Source organism: Vanessa atalanta, chromosome 12 (genome assembly GCF_905147765.1).
Source record: "Vanessa atalanta chromosome 12, ilVanAtal1.2, whole genome shotgun sequence".
Classification (NCBI taxonomy): Eukaryota; Metazoa; Arthropoda; class Insecta; order Lepidoptera; family Nymphalidae; genus Vanessa; species Vanessa atalanta.
In genome coordinates, this window is record NC_061882.1 from 2,265,994 (window position 1) to 2,289,413 (window position 23,420).

Here is a 23,420-nt window from a genome sequence, read left to right on the forward strand (position 1 = left end):
AGAAAAAATAATTTTGAAGTATATGGAATTGCAAAGAGCATGCCGCTGGTATGCCGTAATCGTTATTAAGAAATAATATGAAACAGATAGAAAAGACTCTGACCACTTTTTTAATACGTGTTAAGATAATTCTCGTATAAAAAAAGCTGGTAAAAATATTGAAGTTGTGTAAATATTATTATAAAAATTGGTAAATTATAACATACTTCTTATGAGTAAGACAGATAATAACCGCTACTAGTAAATCCAAGGCGTCGCTTTATTTATGAGAAAGTCGGAACAGCTCAGATTTATTGGCTTCCTCAGCTTGATATAGATAGATGCCCGCCTTTCAGAAGCCTATCTCTAAAGTCCATCCCAAACTTTTTATAGCACCCGCCTTTCATTGCCAGACATATCTCAGAGCTCGTATTATTTATCGAACGGCAATATATTATATTTTACTGACATTGTATCAGAAAAAAATATAGTAATTTATCTTACTTTATTGGTAGGAAATGATATAAGTGGTACGCAACAAAATGTGAATTTTATTTACAATTAACCATCAGTGATATAGGGGTCTGAATAATAATTAACAATCGCACGAGACATTGGCGAAATAGTCTGTGATCAATCGGCACAAAAAAAGGCAAATTAAAAAAAATAATAACAGAAATTGACTAAACAATCATCGAATGATTATATTTTAATTTATATGGTACAAATAAACTACCGTGTATCCGTCATAGCTCCATGAACCAAATTTCATGAAGCAGGTCTGTTCATCGAAGGGAAAGTACTCGACGTCGATCTCACAAAAGGACTTATAAATGGCAGGCGGCTTCCAAACAACTTTTCCGTCGTGATGAAGGATAGCTTTAGTCATTATAGTCACTTCATAGTTGCCGTCCGCACTGAAACAAAATAAAAGATTATTATACATACAAGATAGCTATAAACAATCTTAAATATATATATTTACTACATTAGTAAACCCAATCCCAATTATATAACGTTATATTTTTACTTGAATTATCTTTATTTCTCGCTACTTAAAACTATCTGAGATTTAACTATATCAACAATGGCCAATTAATTTGTAAGAACATAGTGTATCTAAACTAAAATACATTCATAATCCTTTGACTACAAACATTATCATATTAAGCAAATACCTTTATTTAATTTATGAGACTAGAGCCATAACAAAACATTAATTTACATCACACCGTTTGTTGATCTAATCTACTAACCCTTTTGTACTATTAACAATAGTGCTAGCACTATGCGATCTGCTGCGTAATTATCAATTAAAACAGTATCCATTGCTGTTTATTCGAGGGATAAATGTTTTGTTAAATACTGATGTTCGCCAATGGAAATCGATTAGGGGACAGGTTGTGGGTGGATCGTTCTCCGTCCACAACCGCAAATAGCTTGCTGAGCTGGTGAGTACATGGTTCAAAGTGATACATTGGTATTATATATTGTCTCTACTAAGCTTCGAGTCAACGTTAGATAAATTAGATGTTATAGAACCTGCGCCTTTTTCTGCAAATTACTTGTGCTTGGGAAAAATAAAACGCCGGAAAAATGTTTGAACAAAAATTATATGATAAAAAAAATGTATAAGTATTATTTATCCCCCTTTTGTTGTTAGCAAAGCTAGCTTTATACATTTTTCAAAGATAAATAAGATTAATCTGTTATATCGAAACTAAATTATAACCGTGTAAGAGTGAAATCCCAAGAGACAACACGAGGACGCACAAAGAACGTCCTGAGATCACAAATCAGTTTAAGTTAAAATTAAGCCGTCAATTTCGTTACAAGAAAACACTTCATTCAAAGACTTGTCTGACTTAAGCAAATTTTGTTGTCGCCGTCTCTAAAAGCGTTGTCACAGCCAAGTTTCACATCCGTGAAAATTGTTTCATAAAATATGGTTCGCGTTGTCTTCCATTATGCTAACGTGGTGCCATTAAAAATAAAGTTTACACCGAATATTCGCGAGAGCTTTTAGGGTAGTCACAGGTGCATTAAACAGTAACCTCTATCCGCTTAAATTTAAAAATATGACCTTCATGTCTCTTTATAGCGTCTATTCGCCTTGATGTACTACTCTAAACACTACTCTGAATTTCAATGTCGTGAGTTTCATAAGTCCAGCCCGATTATTATTACCAACAACAATGTTGTTGATTTTAGAGGCTTAAAATTGGGATTAATCCCAAATATTAAAAAAAAAAAACAAAATAAGTTTTGTTTCAAAGTGTGAAGAATAATGTTAATATCACCGAATTCATTCTGTTACTGCTAATCTTGCATTGTCAATAAATATTTTTCATTGTTTGTTTATATAAATATATTGTTCAACATAACATGTATGGATGCATGTATTATAAATAATTAAAGTGGGCACATTTGTGTAACATAAATAAATGTCAAAGGATTTTTTTTATGGTTTGAGGCGAAGGCCTATTAAGGATCCGGAAGGGGGCTGCAAAGGAGATGGTAATAAAGTTTCACCGAAAGAATATGGTAAAATTTATTTGATTCTAGCTCACATAGCAAATGTATTGCTTATTGATATTTCGAAAAGATAAGTCACGGACGGTTGGCGGATGACGAATGAAGGCCTCTGTGTAAGGAATATTTTATGAGGCAAGAAAAGCATCAGTCAAGAATGTCAGCATATTTATTGGTGAATATTACGGTGGCGATCATTTACTGATCGACATCTTTAATCGAATAATTTATTGATGACCCAATAAATAGAACAAGTGAATCTTTGTCGAATTTGGTGGCTAGAAATCTGATGAATTTTGGAGCTTATTTTGTATTTATAATTTTGCACTTTGCGGTGAAGAAAATCATCGCGAGAAAAGTTGCAGGTGTCAGTAATTCATCAGCATTATCAATCTGATAGTAAAGAAATCCCCTAACAGGAGAGGAGGCCTTTAATAAACATTGGGATAATTATAGGCTAATACTATAATTTTATAAATAAATATCCAAAATCTTATTTTAATAATAACTGCACAGTTATTACTAAAGTATTTTTTTACTATTAATGGATAAAAAAAATTGTATAGGAGAACTATTTTAAACGTATTTATCACACGGATAACGTTGTCAGAGCTTCAAACATTATGCATAAAGGATGTCCACTTACACATGATCGGGCATAAACCTGTGAGCACTTGAGCAAACATGCTTGTTTCACAGCAAAGCAAGCTGTTCCCAGCTTCCTATAAGCATTATCTGAATTGCAATAGCGGTATTATGGATTGCATCTTCGTTGTTTATTCAGTTGTTTGTAAACACCAACGATAATATCTGTTTTGATAATAACATGTTTATCATGGAAATGTTCAAGATAATCTTATAACAAAACTATGATTATTCGTCGCAGACTTACTTGTGGGTAGTTAGGTAACAACAGAAAAAGGTTACTAGAAAAATATACCTCTTTTATCATAGGTTATCATAGTTTATTGTTCTGCGATAAGAATTGTTTTGCTGCCTCACAATTATTGAGTGTCATCTTTAAGACTAGCTCATAATCGTAGCATTGATGATTGAAGATGAAATCTGAAGAGTTCTAATGAACTTTTCTTACAAATCAGAAAGCAAAATTGTTATGATTAAAAAGTGAAATCATTCAAAGAAACAAAAATACTAACTTAAGTCCTTAATGGTACTGAATAAAATGTTTTACATCGCTATTACTTTTTATAATTCTGACTTCAAGGATCTACAAGCTCTTGACTACTAATTCTTCCTTTACTTTCTTCGCAATTACAATTGAAAGAAGCGTTCTCGTTTGATGCGATTTAGTCAGTGTTTATCCTACTGTGTTTAATGCTACCTTGATGCTATTTAGATTAAAGCCTGCACTTATCGTGCCTTCCGCCTGGCCAACTTCAGGCACATTCTCCTCTCTGCCGTTTAACTAATCACATTTGAATTTGAACTCTATGTTAAGAGGCATAAGCAAGTCGATACTGTGAGTGGTTCCGTTAGGTGGCGTTAATGCATAGAAATGCGGTGAGCTGCCAGTGATAATGGGTGACGCCGGGAATATATGGGATTTAAAAATGGCTTTAAAGTTAGTGAGATGGCCCCAATCGAATTAGGGGCTTGAGGCTCCGCTAAAATCGATTGCTATTTTTGCTACATTCAGTCTGTAGCGTGCAGCTTGACATACGTATTAAAGACGTAATTGAATCCGTGATACAATTAGCGTGTAAATTGTATTTATAGATATTAATTTCGTTTACTGACTCTTGGTAACGATCAAATTTGAGACATCCGGCTCAGTGTATACAAATCGTCGATATTCATTAGAAATCGTTCGAATTTCAAGAATACCTCGAAATTTTTAATATGTAATTTAAATGAGTTAAAACTTTGTGTATTTCGTGTACAGTGAAACATAGCGACGAAAACAACATGCGCGTTATATTCAGTGATATTTTTACCAACAACTGAAGTGGCATTATGGCCTAGGTTAACGCATCAGGTTTTTAAGAATTAAGCGAGGTAGTCAAGCAATCAATAACAACTTGAGACTAATTATATTATAGGTTACATATATATTTATAAATATAATATAAATTAAAACAATATAGTTATAATAATGACATTATTTTATTAGATAAAAATATAAAAATGTACAATCTAAGAAAATTCATGAATAGAACCTGCTGCTGCCGCTGACATGGCGCTACTCGTAATAAATAACTAATATATTTTTTTAATAATGTTAACCAATAAATAACGATAGGACTGACACTAAGATAATTCGCTGCTTAGCAGAATGAAAGGAAGGAAGACGTTCAGTTTTTGTCGCAGTTTGGATACTTCGATAAACTCGTCGAGTCATCGTGATAATGCAAAATAATGGTAGTCACCCAAGGAAATAAGGAGATAAGGGGACCGCCAAATAAAATCACATTTTATAGACGAAGTTTGCGTTCATTGAAAGAAATTGGACTAGTAAAACTTGGGACAGCGGGACCCAGGTTTCTAGAAAACTTTCTTAAATTGATTTCATCGTAAACAGTCCTCGAGTTAAACTAATGTTTGGGTTACTTTACAAGAATTTAAGCTCATTGATGTTTTTTTGAAAATATAAAACGTAATAGCTTAAATACAGAGTGAAGTGAAGACTTTATAAATAGCCGGTACGGATACAATTTAAAAAAAAATTATATATATTTATTTTTTTCGAATCAATATTCCGGAAAAAAATTATATTAAAACCATGAAACTTTAATAATACTTGAAAAAATGGCTGTTTTTTTTATAATAGGTAGGTGAGGTAAGTGGTCACCACTGCAAATAGACATTGTAGTTGTAAGAAATATTAACCACTCCTTACAATTCCAGTGCGCTACAAATCTTGGAAATGAAAAAATTATGTCCTTTGAGCCTGTAATTACGTTCTCTCACCATTCAAATCTTGACATATCCATACTGATATCCATAGCGATGCTTAGGGAGAGTAAGTGATGAGTGGGTGGTTCCTACCCAGACAGGCTTGCACAAAGCCCTACTAAGCGCATTTAATGAATTTGATTAACAGGGTTTCCTTTTAACGGTATCATACTTTCGATAATGATGAATTCTCAATTTTAATTCTATAAATAGTATAAAACAATATCGTTTTCTGTTTCTATCTGTGTCTCCGCTAACTTCTTCTAAACCTCTAAACTTTTTATACGGTTTCCAAAAATGGAAAAAGATTTGTATTTAAAAATTATAAATATTTAGTACAAAATGGCAGAACGATAAGGGTATTTTTTCCAAAACACAATTTGCGAACACTTGCGACTAACGCTGGCTAAAACTTATAATAATATGAAACTAAATAGTTGAAAATTATAGGTCTTTTAAGACCTATAAAAAAGGGCGCAGCTCGAATCTATCTTCGAAATTACTCTTTTAATTACTATTTTTATTGATTATGAATTAGTAAAATATTATAGTTTATCTGCGAAGCTAATGTCTCCAAATCATTACTAATCCTTTTTGAGATAATTATGTTACCTTGGGCATACAATAGAGACGAAATTGATGATTTTACTTGCGAAAGTTTAAAATAATACCAATTTTAATTTCTTAGAGTATTTAAAGGCGTTTTTTTTTGTTCAAATCCTATCCTTATTATTAATTGCGCTCATGTCAAAACGGGGCAGGTCCCTGGTGTATTTATAAACAATCAATACATACTTATTATACAACACGATGTCAGGTAGCCATATGTGTTCAGAAGGCACGTGCAGAGTTTCAACGCCGCCATAATCGTCGGGGTTCCATTTCAGCTTGTAATCGTTCCATTCCTGTTAGAACAAATAAATAATTTCATTTATTGTATTTTCATAAAGCTAAAACCATAAAAGATAAAGAAGTAAAAAAATATATACTATATGGAGCGCAGCCGTTTGAAGCCGAATATTTTAATCTTATGTATTTTTTATAAGAAATAAATTACTTTAAGCCCTATAAGAAACAGTAAATTGGAATCTTTTTCAAAATTTAAGAATACTAGAGCAGTAGATACTAGAAAGTAGACAAATGTATTTAGCGTTTTAGCAACAATTTTTAGTTTAATAATTAGGTTTCATGTTCGTTACCAACAATGTTGTTGATTTTAGAGGCTTAAATTATATTTAAGATATTTCGAGCCATCAAGTATTTTTCTTCATCATTCATTTAATCCGGAAGTTCCATTCTATCTATTACAAAAGCATTTAAGGCCGAACGTCCTCAGGCCACATTCGTATATTCTTGAAAGTGTTCTTAAAAGAGTTTTCGCTTGGGCCCAAATAAATCCGGTCTGTTGGCTTAGAGCCGTTAGCGTCGGAAATTGCGGGGCCTTATTAGATTCCGGCTTCAAGCGTCAATTGGGCTGGATGTAAGTGAAAATAGACTTGCCCATTTTTCACTTGTAACGGTATCAGAAATGTAAAGCCTTTTAATAGTTCATTATCGTCACTTTTTTTTAAATCGTCCTTAAATTCTTCTATCAAAGCTCCTACAATGTCTAGTTCGAGGATTTCATATAATTTTAATTTAGTCGGACATTATAAATTATCTTAAACTATAAATTTTATTATGTCAACAACTGGACCTTAGACTTTATGAATAATATTTAATATAAACACTTTATCAACTAACTTTACAACGTACATATGCTTCGTATTTGAAAACAATTAATCCCACTTAATTAAAGTTACATAACGGCAGGATTGGCCCATTAATAAATAAAACGAATTTAGAATGAGGCTCCTTAAAACACAAGTGAATAGCTGCTTCATCACGAAACTCAATTATTATTTTGGCGAGCTTTGTATGTTAAATGAAATTACTGTTGGCAAAACTCAATTTAAATTTGACGATGTGGCCTTAATTCGAAAGCGTCTTTGTAAATAACCACGTATAGGTCGCGTAATGCTATATCTAATTGAATTACGCATTTGATGTGCGTTTTAGTATTGTAATTCTGGTATTACATATTGACTACAACGCAGAACGTGTTTCGGGAACTAGAAACAGGGCTTATACTATTTGCGTTTGATTATTCGGTACCGCGTAATTTCCTGGCGTTTGAATGCATACATGTTTGGATATAATCATACAAGGTGAAATATTGATACCAAGAAGTTAAGATTTTCTCGTGATGATTATTATTTTACTGCTCTTAAAAAACTTCGAGTGCGATGTCAAGACGTATTGGAGCAAAAACAAATGAAAAGGGAGACTGTTGGTATCCAAAAGCATTTTTAACATTGATAATTGTCTTCCTGGCCGACTTTAGCCACGGCGGCAAATCTGAAGAGGAACAAGCCAACTACGCAGGAATAAGAAACAAGCATTAGCATTATTAGCATTAGCAGCCTGTAAATTTTCCCACTGCTGGGCTAAAGGCCTCCTCTCCCTTTGAGGAGAAGGTTTGGAGCATATTCCACCACGCTGCTCCAATGCGGGTTGGCGGAATACACATGTGGCAGAATTTCGTTGAAATTAGACATATGCAGGTTTCCTCGCGATGTTTTCCTGCACCGCCGAGCACGAGGTGAATTATAAACACAAATTAAGCACATGAAAATTCAGTGGTGCCTGCCTAGGTTTGAACCCGAAATCATCGGTTAAGATGCACGCGTTCTAACCACTGGGCCATCTCGGCTCTTTATATATAAGAAACAAGCCCGTATTCAAAAATAGGTGCATTCCCTCACTCTCAAAATTCAATGAGACGCCGTCACGAGAGGAATGAGTTCAGAAGCAAAGGTTTACGTGCTTTCTGAGTCACGGGAGTTATTTTTTTCCCACTTCTATGTTTCAGACTGCTACTGACATAAAAACTCAATCGCTGTTTTATCAGTCTGACCATTTAGAACCTCGGGATCTGCTATTGGACCAACGAGAACTACCGCCGGAATAGTTAATAAAAGTAATAATTAATTATAATTATTATTATTAACCAGAAAGTGATTTAAGTAGAGAATGATACAAATATTTAATTAACAATATGTTATTAAACGACAAAAAGCAATTACAGCTTATGAAAATATTATATTTAAATATTCACATGTTCGAACCGCAAATATTTGAAATTTAACGGAACGAAGACACAAAAATGCTGTAGGCGATAATTTCGGTGTTCTCTTCAATAGCGCTCTTGACAATTTGACATCAGCTTCAGGTTGGAAAACCAAGAAGTTTTTATATTCCACTTTTTATTACCAAAAGGTTTGAAACATTGTTTTGTTCACTCCGATTTATTTTATTGCTTTTGAAATCTGAAATTATGCTTTCTAAATAGAACGTTTTGTATTGGAGTAAAGTTAATTTATCTTCATTGCAAAATATCGTTAGCATTTAATAGTTATAGAGTTTTTAATTAGACGTAGCTCAATGTATAAGTTAGTCTAGTAAACAAAATAAATTATTAACTACTTTAAGAATATTAAATTTTTCATTTTGCTCTTTTAAATAAAAACAAACAATATTTTGTCGGGCTCTCACTTTAATTTAAAACGAAAAAAATGTAACAAACGCTATACTGAGATACTTTTTTAATTAGTAAAGGAAGGAATGGAAAAAAAATAAATATTCGCTCATGAAGGGCGGGGGTAGCGAAATCCTTTTATAAAGCCGGAACATTAGCTGGAATAACGCAAAAAGTTGGACCAAGTGTTGTTACGCTGTTTACAGAAACAATTCAGACTATGAGAGACCAAGTAAAGAAATAACATCGGATACGAATAAAACGCCAAATATAATCAACAAAGCAAAAAACAAACGGGCAGTTATGAGCGCTCTTGGAAATAAAAATTTTAGAAAGTTTAACCCCTCGGTAACTTAAAAGAATTCGCAGCAAGAATGCGTTTTGCAGCTTAGCTTTGTAAGTTAATAAATTATTTTGAAACTAATTGTTATACAGACTGACTTGGATGTTTTGCTATTCGGAAATTATAACTGAACTCTGCATCTAAGTGAGAATATTTATTCGTATTTTGATTTTTATCTCCGAATATGGTTATTCAATGTTAATTATGTTTGCAAACGAAACGTCTAAAACCTAGTCCTCAAACTTGGTCATTTTTGAATAGAAAAAAATTAGGTGTTGTACCTGGAAATTTTCACCTAAATTACAATTATGAAATATTTTATTCATTTGGCACCATACAAATAAATCTAACTTATTATTTTTAAATTATGTTACCGAATTCTCCACAAACACGCTTGTACCTACGATCGTTACTGACAATAATTGACAATGAATTCGTTCACAGTTATCATATAGATATAGTTTGAAGACTACACAGTTAATAATTCATATGCTATGATGACTTCATCATTAATGATAAGGCCAGAACATTACATTTGGTTTTGGGTTTTGTTTAATTCTTGCACTCAATTTCAAAATGTATTGTTCCAAACGAATAAAAGGAATCCATCCTTTGTTTTACTTTGAAGCTGCGTATAAAGCAGTAGTTCATTGTAACACAATTAATAATTACTGTTTGTTTGAAAACCTTATATTGAATACAATTATTATGAGAATCGTTTAAAATTAAATTTTGTTATAAACGCTCTATTAAGCAAAACGCCAAATAAGCGACCTCTAATAATACGTATCTCCAATGTTTCCAAATGACATTTCTATTAGCTGATTATTTTTAACTATAGTTCCAATTTAAATGAGAGAAAAATATTTATCACTTAAAATTCTACGATTGAAACATAAATAATATATAAATTTCTTATCTCCACGATTACTTTACTGATTGCGTATTATATAAGCTCTTTTATTTTCCACTACAAATAGTATTAAGTCGGTAGAAACTGAAGAGAATACGTCAAAAGATCGCTGACAACTGAGATCATATAAAATTCATTATCGACATAACACTGTCCTACTTATAAGATGTTTCTTTATAGTTCATATCATGTAAGGCTGAAGGTTCAAATTTTTCTTCCTTATCTAACAGATTCAAAAGATGATCTTCTATCTCTTTCTTTAGTATATTATGTAGGGAAGTTTGCTCCTCAGGCCCTTTCATATCATAAATCATCTGGGACTTAACTTGCAGTTAACACGTTTTTGAGTAACGACGTCTGCAGAACCGTTCGGATAGATAACTGTCACGGTACACTAAGCAACGTTTGAAAAAATTGTACCATCGTATTTTTTTTAAATTACTATATTATATATTGTTAACACTTTTAAACATAGTCATACAACGTCAATTGTGTATCTTTATTTTTATTTATTTTCTGTGATAGATTTGCTTTTACTTTCAAAAATGTATTTGTTTGAAAAGTTTCATATTAAGTATAACAATAATATAATATTAAAGATATATTTTATGTAATAAATACATAAAGTTTTATCACAGATCCAATAGCAATAAACAGTAATAGAAATATTAATTAGGGTTGTGAATTGACCCAAAAACATCTATCTACTGATATACCATTTTAGATGTTATGTTGTTACATACAAGATAAAGCCATATCTTATCGAAACTGTCAACGTATATTCCTCTCGTTCTAACCTTAGTAGTTCGCTAAGCATCTATCTCTGTCTGGACAAACTTTGCAAGACGAATATAAGTTGCCCTTATAATAATAAAAATGTTATGATCGTCGAAACCAAGTTTATGATTTATTTATTCGGCTCGTGTAGTTCGCGACTCTGCAGATTATATATATATCTCTATAGCGAAATGGTAATCCAATACATAAGGGCACTCAAAACGTAGAACAAAATAAAGTTTTCATCCCTTAAGGGGAAAACATGACGAAAATTATACGCAACTTGAACTACGAACTAAAAGTACAGTCGCGAAGAATTTTATTTATCAACTTATGTACTACTTTAGTTATTGTTATAGTTTCAGAATATTAATTTTGGATTTTTTTATAATAATATTCAGAAAATAACTTAATCAATTATTTAAAAGATGAGATAGCAAAACATATAACTGTGACCAATCATCAAAGAAAATATAAATGTCATATTTTTCTATGAAATATTTCAGACACAATCTAAAGAAATTTATTTCAAAATACAAAGTCTATATCTGCGGACTAGTTTAAAAATAAACAACAAAGTAAATGTCGTCAATATGAAGCCGATCCTACACCGTGAAGTTCTTATAAGTGAAATGCAGTCGAGGTAAGTTTCAACACGGATATATTGACAGTAATAGTTATATGCAATTCAGAACGTTCAACAAGGAAGATTTCTTTTGAACAAAGACAATAAAATCGCATAGGACATATTGACATTCTATTAGTCACGTTGAATCTTGACAAGCGATGAAAGAAAGGACCACATCTTCTTTCAACGTCAATTCCCGAATGTCTACTATCATTTGTTAGCTACGTGACTTGACATGGCTACTTCTATTCAGCGTGTTTGTAAAATTTTTATTCGACAATGGTTTCATTTTTTGAAAAGGGTTTGTAAATGTTGCACGTGTCAAGAACTGTTGATCGGACAGGACACCTAATTTTTTCTGCTATTCGAATTAATCTTCATAGATTTTATAGTGAATATTATCAAGTATACTGTTTTTTTTTTACTGTGTTATTTGTCACTAGTTAAGGAATACAGTATAAGCGGATGTTAACACTTATGATCTTTTTAAGTTCATAAACGTTTTAACACTCGTGTAGGATGAAAAAGATCAAAAGATTTGTCGAGTTCAGAAGATAAGAATCAACGTATTCCCAAATGGCTAGTATTATTTTAAGCGACGTGACTTCACTCGCGGTCTTTATATTCTTAGTTTTTTTTTAAATATTTTATTGCAAAATATTAATTATCTCATGCCATCAAAAGACATTTCTTTAAATTAGTTTTATTTTTATTGACAATATATAAATTTAAAGTAATTGAAATAACAACGGATCATAAATTTAACTAAAAATAAGATATAAATATAAACAACAAAAAAGAAATATTGTCCACTTACCTGTTCTACCCAAACGTTCGTTGTCATGATTTGATTCTTAAGATTCTGAAAAGAAGAAAAATCATGTTAGAGAAATATCAAAAGGTATTAAAAAAGACAATTTAATTAATTAATAACAAAAACTCTGACTGATTATTGAAACCGCAGGAAAAAGTCAAAGTTGACGATGTTCTGATATGCTGTGGTTGTTTTCTGCCAGGGCAACTATTTTTAAGAGATATTTACCAACTTTACCGGACATATTAAATTGCATAAGTAGGCACAAAAGTAAAAGTAACTACGAAATCTGAAAGAGTTCGGATCTTAACTTGGGATTTGAGCTAAGGACCTCGAGATCTCCACCCACTAGAGCAAAGACACTGTTTACTCCTAAATGGTCACTGCTCCGCTCCTTAGAATTAGGGCGTCAAGCGTGTAGCTAATAATCTTCTTCAATTAACTTCTAATTCAAATTAATTTCCAATCGGGCTAACAAATTCAATGACACAAACAAAAAAGAACCTCCCAATATATTTATTATAATAGAAACGTGAATACATAAGACAGCATCATAGAAATGATATACTTGAAGAACCAATATCGTATGGTCCGCCTCTTATTTCTTCAACAGAATTTACCAGTATATATTTTATATCTGCTAGAGAGGCTCTATTTGGCAAGTCACCAGTTGTTCAAATACAACTATTACGCTCCAGTGCATCGAAAAATAGTTTTGATATTCTATAAATATGTACGACTGAAGGTGATAACGTATTTTTATTTTATTTTTTAGATATTATTCTATTACATTAGTTTTAAAAGTAAAGTCAATAGCAATTTCTCCAAAACAAAGAAATAAGTGCATTACTAAGTAGTACAAGAATTACAAGTACAAGAATAAATAATAAGTCATCAAAAGTTTCTATTTTAGCTAAATTTTTGTTTGAAGGCTGACTGTACGTATTTGTTTTGTGAGTGTGTGAGTGAGTCAAGACAGAGACGGTGAAAAGAAATAATAATGAAACTTTATAATGAAAAGTCTAAATTTCCAAACGAATACTTTGACGATGAAAAAATTCAATATGAAATTCTTTGAAAACCATCAACTGTATGTAATAACTAGTTTGATCATAGTTACAGTCAGCAAGGCTCGAGTTGGAGTAGAGAAGTCAGTTTAATGAAATTTCTCGCGAACAATCGACAAAGTTAACTCAGTTTTGATATATAACGGGGGTTGCCGATATCATCTTTGTTCAGAGTTCACAGTTCGAGATAATGAAAGACTAAGTTCTGAGATTTGTTTTTCTACAATAATTTATAAGTGTTAATGATTTTAAATTTTCTATTAAATTTTTTGATGTACTAGTATGTGAAGGTTTAAGTACTTGTCCATGTTTGTGACAATATTTGAAATAGATTAGGTCTTTTTGACACAAATATTAAAATATTACTTGCAGATATTAACTAATCATTTAAAATACGTTACTTTAATAAAATAAAATAAAAAAATGCTTTATACAATAAATAATATAACTTAAAGACTATGAAAACGTTTACCGCAATTTAAATTATAAGAAAATCTCAGAATGGAGCGTTGTGGGAGGAATGCAATTTCTATCTGATCGTGAGAGTGTGAAGTCTTTGGTAATTAAAGTTAAAGGAATCCAAAAGTTTACAAGAATGAAACTTCTAGAATGTACTTTGGTTGTTCGTACATTGAGTAATGCTCAGGATGCAAGTTTGTTTTCTGCAATTGTTTCGATTCCGCTTACTTCGGTAGAATCTACGGAAGCCGGATACTAAGTTCGTTGTTTAATTATTTTTATAAACTTGCTGTGTGTTAATGATATAAAAGATCACAGAGCAAACGATATTTTAGTAACGGAATTTTAAATCACGTCGCGCACAGTCACGGATACAGTTAAAAAAAATAAAAGTTTTTAATACTACATATGGGAATGCTATATAATATATAAGAAACATTCCTATATTTATAAAATAGTGGCAGCGCCTTAAATTAATTGAGGAATTACTAATATTCATAATTTACCACACTTTTAACTTTATCACTTGTGTTAGAAATTGGGACGACAATAACCCAAGGGTCAGTTTTGATCCTGCGACTTTTTATATCTTTAGGCCCGTTAATCATTGCGCTATTGACGCTTAAGTTATATAATTTATTGTTTGTAACGCGATAATAAAGAAAAAAACAAGGAATACAAACAAAATGGACGATGTTAAAAAAGTCACAAAAAAGCGGTATGAAACAATCTTAATATATCTACATAGAATGTCTGTATCTTATTTTACATTTGATTATATACGTTTTGATTAATGAAAAAGAAAACGTACAAGTAAATAAAACGTAATAAATTAATTGAACAGAAAATTTGCTTTGATATGTAACGAGTACCATATCGATGGTTGCACGAGTATACAACATATTGTTCGATTGATTGCTCCTGTATTCCCGTGAATCACTTTTACGTATCCCCAATGGTGCTTACCACCTTTTTCATCTTACTATCCTACACAGAAGCCAATTATAAAGTTTAATGAGCCGTCTGCACTGCCCGGGTACCGGTTGGCATTTATTTACATCAGTATAACCCTCGGTGAAAATAAGATTGGAGAGCCGCCACTCAGGTAATTATCTCGCTTGGGTGTATAAATTAAATACATAAATTGTATTTTTTGACAGGTCTTTTTTTATCTGATTCGAATGATCAAAGTCAGTATGAGAGTTTAAGAATGAAATTTGATTAGAACACTGTTACTGTCGTATTTATAAAAATAATATGAGGATCACCACCATACATAGACATCGGCGCCGTGAGGAATATTAACTATTCCTTACATCGACGATGTGCTACCAATCTACGGAGCTAAGAAGTTACGTCCCTTGTGCCTGTAGTTATACTCGCTTACCCTTTTAACCGATATACAACGATATTCACTAATACTGTTTGGGGGGAGAATATGACGTGATCGATAGCCAAGTAAATACTATAAAATCCTTACAATTAATATAAAATGTTTTGCCAAAACTTGGCCATACTGAAATAAATATTTTGACAGTGTAGTAAAAATGCTTCATTGTGAAGTTTACTTGAATTTGTTTTGATTTAAAGATTCCTTAAGATGTAAGGCATGCAATAAAACGAATAAGAGTTTAGGAAAATAATATAACAGGGGTCATTTAATGGGAAAATAAAATTGCCTATTAAGAGGTTGAATATTATAGCACGCAGCCACAGACTACCATCTGAACAGTGTCCGAAGTTACACCATTCGAGCATGACAGGCACCTACTATCCACTTTGATGAGTAATTAAACTTTGTAATTGGATCAGGCGGGCGAGTACTCGGAATAGCGAAAGTTATTTTAGTCACTCGCTCAGCCACTAAACGTTGATAGCTAATATTTGAAGATATAAAAAAAATATCCGTTAAGTTCTAAGACTTAAAAAATTCTTAGTATTTTTCACGATTTATACATTTTCTGATTTTAAAAATTCGAAGTTTAGAATTTACCTTGTGTAAATTGTCATAAAGAATTAAATAATTTTTTGACATATGTGGCAAACGGGCAGCACCTGATAAAAAGTTACTACCACCGCCCATGGACATCTGACACAGCAGGGGGTTTGTATGTGCGTTGCCGGCCTTTAAAAAATGAGTACGCTATTTTTTATGGCATTGGTTGGCGGACGAGCATGTGGGCCACCTGATGGTAAGTGTTTACCTACGCCCATAGCCAAAGGCGCTATACGAAATATTAACCATTCCTTACATTACCTATGCAGCACCTTGGGAACTAAGATGTTATGTCCCTTGTGCCTGTGATTACACAGTACTGTTATTTGGCGGTAGAATATCTGATGAGTGTGTGGTACCTACCCAGACGGGCTTACACAAAGCCCTACCACCAAGTAAAGCTCTTTTCTTGAAGGTTCCCAAGTCGTATCGGTTTGAAAAAACCGCCGGCGATAGCTAATGCTAGAGAGTATGGATATGCGAGGCAGAATATTAGAAATCGCGCAGTTGTGAATTTTGTGGTCTGGTCTGTTTCATCAACTTGTTAGTTATTTTATCTTCCAAATAGCAATACCCTGTATTTTGTGTAAAGCTCACTCACCAGTAAGCCATTGTAACATTATTATTGTGGTTAATATTTTATTTAGATGATTATGGAGTTACAAATGTATAAATATTATTAATTGTTGTCCGCGGCTTCGCTCGCATTTTAGGAGTTAGTCGTCAGTTAGGCACAAAAAGTAGACTTTGTCTTTCCTTGGGATACATACCGAATATCATAAATTCGCAATAATGATTCGGCCGTGAAATATTAACAGACATACAGAGCTACTTTCACATTTATAATATTAGTTTATATATTAATATAATATAAGCAAAACTCAATAGATTTAGTCTTGCCTATAGAGATGTACTAATTGACATGATAATCACTTAATCGGTTTAGAAGTGTATATGACGCTGTCCCATTTAGAAGCAAGTCATAAAAAATACATCAAAATGATAACTTTTGTATTAAAAGATTAAATGGCATTGGAGTCTATAATCAAAAGCAATCCATCTTTATATGGGTTAGATATACACCACTAATGTCCTGACCCCATTAATTGAGATTTCATTAAAGTAAAATTTTAAAGCTATTAAAATATATTAATTAGATATATATTGTAATGTATGATATTTTACGTTTCATTGCATCGCATATTGAATTATCAATTTAATAAATATTATCTTGTTAATTTATATCATTTCAGTTTTTAAGATTTATTATATATTTTTAAATGTGAAAAATATGAACATCGGTTTAATTATTTTACGTTATTGAAACATATTGAACCGATGGAATTAAATAGTCCATACATCGTCATTTTATTTTTTTGATAATTATAATGGAAAGTTAATAGCAAGCAAATTAATTAAAATATAAATTTCATTGCTGAGAACTTCTGCGATATGTTAAATTTTGTTCATGGTTTAAAATGCTTTGTTTAAAAAGAAAATACTGCTGTGATTTAAAAAGTTTAAAATGCGAATAGTCGAGAGCTGATTGGACAAATCTTTTCCGGACTGAAACAAGCCACCAGGTTGAGTTTTATTGACGTTGACAAATTACTTTCACCGCAAAAAGCAATATGAAACCAGAGCATCGCTTCTATTATACCTGTTCCTTGAATTTTCTCACAAATCATCTGTTTTGATTAACATTTTTCAATGACATTTAAGAAACTAGCTAAGGGCTCTCTGGTCAGTCTACACTATAAGTTTTTAATTGACGTTAGTTATATGATATATAGGATGATATTTCTTATCCAGTCAAAAAATATTTCAATGTATTAATTAATTCGCGTTGAATGTAGTTTTCGGCGATAATTTTTTTATAACGAATTTTTTAAAGATTAGTGTAAGCAAGTTTCGAGAACATCAATATTAACAGATATCACCTTTACCTGATGAATCGGTATGTATGAACAAGTATAATGCAAAAGGTGAAAAATGAATATTTTGACAAATTTATTTAACATTTAATTTTCAATAAAAACAATGTACATACTATTATATTTAATTCCATCGATCTATTCATATATGATAAAAAAAAAATCTGCTCAATTTTTTTCTTAATTCATCATTCTTACATTACTTACATACAAACAACAAAATTTTTACATTTACGTGTAATTTAGAATACGGATTCAAACTATGGTCAACGTAGAGATTTTTCGTAACACTTTCAAAAATAATATTCAATTAATAATGTTTTCCAAAATAATTTTACTATTAAGATTTTTATCGCGTTATTTTAAACATGATAGTAATTATAGGCTAATTGGCTTTTAAAAAGGATAGGGTTCCATGTCAACCATTTCGTGCGGGAATTTCCGTTGAGAGCATTCATCAATTTAGGCAGCAGGCAACTAGTCTACCAGCAAAAGCATTACCCTCGTTTTTTTTCATGTGCATTGCTTTCCGCATGGAGCTGCACTTTTTCCCTCTATATGATCGGAGTCCTTATTCGTCCTTTTATATAATATTTCTCATTTGTTTTTGAGAGAGTGATATACAAACGATGTTCTTGTTCGACAATTGTTGTTTTCTTACTGTTAAAATATTTGTAATTCATTGTAAAACTAGTAGTGGCTATAGTTTTCGTGTTAAAATTTTCCCTATAAAGTTTGTAAATTGTATTTTATTAATACTTAGTTTTTTTTATTATAAGGAGCCTGTAAATTTCTTCTCCTCTGAGGAGAAGTTTTGGAGCATATTCCATCACGCTGCTCCAATGCACGTTGGTTTTTTTATTCTTGATATAAAATTTATTTTACATATAATATACACCAACTGTTTCAGTATTTGTTTACCTTTATATTTTTTTATTTTTCAATTCTTTTTTATGTAATTCCTTTTTTGTATCTAAACTATTTTGCGTGTGATGTTACTTTGATTTCCTCATTGTTTATGGTTATTGTATTCATGTTTTCGTTTCTTCTTTTGACGAGTACCTCTCTATATATTTTGCTGAATTGTTATTTCATAGTCTTTTTTATCTTTATTTCATTCTTAATGCTCCCTGATTCAGGTTGGCGTACAGTAGGTATATATTGAAATTTTATTACATTTCTCCTGACATGTTTACATTTCTTTGCCGATTCTTCTCGGTAAAATCTACTTTGAATCCTATTACATAATGATTCAAAGGTGTAAGATTCCTCGAATAAAATATAATTTAATCTTGATTTATTCGTCCTAGACAAATTCAAGAGAGAGAACCTTAATCTCCAGAACATTCATATCTGATAATCAGAATATTGTATCGAGTTACGCGTTCAAAAGATTATTAATATTAAGGGTTCATATAGTTAAACAAGTGACAGAAGGAAAATTAAATATGAATATATAGCGTGTCTATTATTAACAACCCTGTAATGAGATCCGTGCGAAGGTATTATAATTGAAAGGCGTTAGCGGAAACAGGATTGGAAATGTATTTCTTTTTTCTAATATCACTTCAATAGACTTCATAATTCTGTTAAGTTGATTTAACTGAGCATATTAAGTAATTAGTCGCTTCTTCGGATTAAATATTTTTACATAACCTAAAAAAGAACATACATGATGCTAACGTTCGTACATGGGCTTCCTCAATGCTAAACTATAGGTCATGATTTTAAAGCAGCTTTACATAATATTTTGAGGCGTTAGACATACCATTGACAAAAGTTTTTCTTTTAATTTACAGTGTCTGAGCTGTAAATCGATAGAATAACGCAATAACTTATAATTGGGATTTGATCTTAATACCTCGGGGTCTGCAAACAGCAAGCCATCTAATAAGCTACTACATATAAGTAGCAAGATTTCCAGTATAGAGATCTATACAATAAACCTATGTATAAAAGATTCTTCATGGTCCGCATAGATACAACTCGCTAGTGGATTCCGAATTGTATAAAAATTAACACTACTTTTATTATTTATTAACATACTCGATATTGAGGTATTTATTTAATTGTATTTATTTTAGATTTCAATACTATTTTAATGAAATATAATTTGAAAACATTTTGGTTTACTGTTACTGTTTAAAATATTACTAAATATAATGCTGTTTTTATTAATAGCTCACGATATTTTTTTTTTAGCCGATGGCCTTGTGGTTAGAACGCAAGGCAAGCTAAATTCTCATGTGCTAAAATTGTGCTTATAATTTATCTCGTGCTCGGCGGTGAAGGAAAACATCGTAAGGAAACCTGCATGTGTCTAATTTCAACGAAATTCTGTCATATGTGAATCCAACAAGCCGCATTAGAACAGGGTGGTTGAATATGCTGTCAACCTTCTCCACAAAGGGAGAGAAAGCCTTAGCCCAGCAGTGGGAAATTTACAGGCTGTTATTTAATTACTATATATAAATATTTTTAGGATAAAATAGAACTATACAAAGAGTTCATTTAATAGTAACAACCTTATGTTATCCTGCTGATAAAACACTTCTGCTTTTGAGATGAATGTTATGCTTTATTTGACGAGAAGTTTAAGAGTTTATTTCACCACGCTGGTTTCAAACAGTTATTTATTCGTCTGATACGCTTGTGATACTGACAAAGACTGATTCGAAAAATGCTCCAATAACAGTTAATAAGTCATTTTAGTACATATTACGATAATAGATTGTATTTATATAGTTTTTTTTTATCTGAAGATAAAAACAAGTCACCAGTACTGATTCAAAACTTCGTGTTCGTCAAAAAGTTGTATAAATGATATCCGACACATTTTTCGCACAAAATGGGATTTTTAATAATTATTATTATTTCATAAATTTTTAATCTCCGCTTTCTCGTTTCAAATGAGTCGTTACACTAATGAGGTCTTACGCAGCATTACGTAACAGAATTCCATTATCCTGTCACAAAGCCGTCATAAATCAAGGGGACCACTAAAGTTGACGTCTTTTTTAATAACAATGGACGCTATGTCCTCTTTTGTGTTACTGGCTATCGCAAACAAGCTCCGGAAATAGAGAGCTTTTGGCTATACTTTTAGCTATATCTGAGACGTTTGTCGCCGCTTCCGTGATCCGAAATTCAATTCCGATAAGTTAAATTAAGATGCCTTTTGAGCGAGATTTAGTTGATTTCAAAATATTGTGATTTCAATGTCTTCTTATTCTACTGTTTTTGTCTTAATCCTGCCCTTTTTATATAAATTAATTAAACATATACAATATACATATATCTAACTTGTTAGCTTAGTGCAAGCCCTTGTTGGTACTCTACTGACAGACAACAATTCTTAGTATTGTTGTGTTTTGATTTGAAGAATGAGTGAGTCAAAGTAATACATGAAACATAAAACTTTAGTTCCCAAGGTTGGTGGCGTTTTGGCGAAATAGAAGGAATGGTTAAGAAACTGGCTGTTCTCACCATAAAAAGATATATTTATGTTTCATTCGTCACAATATTGTTAATGTAGAGTCACCTTCAAAAGTTTTACATTCAATTACGTCACTCTACGAATTTATTTTGATTTAATATCAAATGTGACAAGTAATGGCTGTCTAAATAATTCAATAAATTGTGTCTCGACTGAGTAGAAGTTCAAATTATTTTGCATTTAATTCTAGTCTTACATTTCGACCCCGTTGGGATGTTTTGAAATTTGCAATGTCGTTGCTTAATTGAGTGCTAGCTATATTTTAGTTTACTTTGTAGAAATGGTCTGTTAATTATTTTTATTTATAAAATAATATAGCAATATATTATCTATCAGAAATAAGGAGATCCGCAGAAAAACTAAGGTAAGTGGCAGTGGGCGGGGCACATTACTAGAAGAACCGATGGCCACAGATCGGAAGACGCAGCTGGGTAGGCCCGCAAGATGGTCCGACGACCTGGTGAAGATCACGAGAAGCCGCTGGTTGCGGACTGAATAAGACCGGTCGTTGTGGCGATCTTTGGGGTAGGTAGTTTTGGGTATATGTCCAGCAGTGGACGTCCTACGGCTGCGATGATGATGATGATATTATCTATCACCCTTCTAGATTAATCACGAATGAGTCACTATAAAAATTTGGATTATTCAAATCTATTTTCAAATTCGAAGGGAAAAATTTTGTTTAACATAAAGCGGTTCATTGTATTAGCGTACCTTTGCTATACTTTTATTGATTCCATTTTGTTGTATAATGTTTTTTTCTATGTATGTTTTATCTTTGTTTAATTTTAATAATTGTAACCAAGTAATTAGCGAGTTTATTGTTACTTCTGAATACAAAATCGCGTTATGTCAAGCATGCAGATTTCTACATCACGATGGTAAAATTCGTTATTTGTTTTATATAATGCATTAGAAAGATATATTATAAATGTAGTTACAAGTGGCATCTAATTGCGTTAATATAGTCTTATGCAGCATCCTTATGATCTAGTAAGCTAGACGTTTATTTTCCGTAATTAATATCAGTTAAAACTAAGCGGAGGTATAGTGTGTGTATTGTATATTATTATATTATATGTCTCATTTTGCTGTACGTATTCCTAAAATAAAACAAAAAAAGACGTTGATCCCTCTATGTCTTTTACGGACCCCGTGTAAAATAATCATTGATCACAATTAATTGCAAGACGATTATCTTTAATGAACTTTAAACAAAAGAAAAATTTAAATTATATCAGAATCAGTTAATGTTCTCAGTAGATTTTGGAGTTTGTTTTTGTTTCTGGCAATTGATCTTTGTAAAAATTAATAACCTGACAGATTTTAGATTAGAGTTGAAAGCAAACCTTGGCACAATGCCAGAATATACTGAAAAATAAGAACAAGATTTATTGAAGCCATTAATATACCTCTGATATGTTTTATCGATCAGAAACATGGAAAGTTTTAATTTTTTATAATTATGTATGATTCTTGGTACGTTTGTATATGTGCTCGTGATCCTAAAGGACCTAACTGATTAGCAGTCATATTCATGACAATGTTATATTTATCCTAGGATTCAATAGGTACCGCTAAAGTTACGTAACTTACGTTAATAAGTAATTATATATTTATCGAATTGTCGTCAAACTTATATTAAATTTCAATATTCTCATATTAATTAAACTGTATCGTGGCTTCTTTTCTGATACAGGTAGGCAGACGAGCATATGGGCTACCTAATGATAAGTGGTCACCTCCGCCAATAGATAAAGGCAATGTAAGAAATTTAAAGGTTAATATTTCTTACAGCGCCAATGCGCCACCAACCTTGGAAACTAAGATATTATATCTCTCGTATCTGTATCTTGTATCACTCACTCACGCTTCAAACCAAAACGGTGGAATATTTGGTGAGTGGATGGTATCTATCCAATGACTCTAATGTTACCTAAAAACATACTCAGATCCTCAGTAATACATATTCAATTCATGATTCATTAATAT

At 31.7% G+C, this 23,420-nt stretch overlaps 1 protein-coding gene across 1 annotated transcript in view; it reads right to left on the reverse strand.

The window, feature by feature from the left end:
• LOC125067973 (acetylcholine receptor subunit alpha-like 1) overlaps window positions 1–23,420 on the reverse strand; it is a 237,563-nt gene that overhangs the window by 2,490 nt on the left and 211,653 nt on the right. Inside the window, exons 4-6 of the mRNA XM_047676926.1 lie at window positions 12,480–12,524; window positions 6,220–6,329; window positions 716–896 (exon numbers count right to left, since the gene is read on the reverse strand). Coding sequence (XP_047532882.1) covers window positions 716–896; window positions 6,220–6,329; window positions 12,480–12,524 — 336 coding nt within the window. The remainder of the gene's footprint in view (window positions 1–715; window positions 897–6,219; window positions 6,330–12,479; window positions 12,525–23,420) is intronic.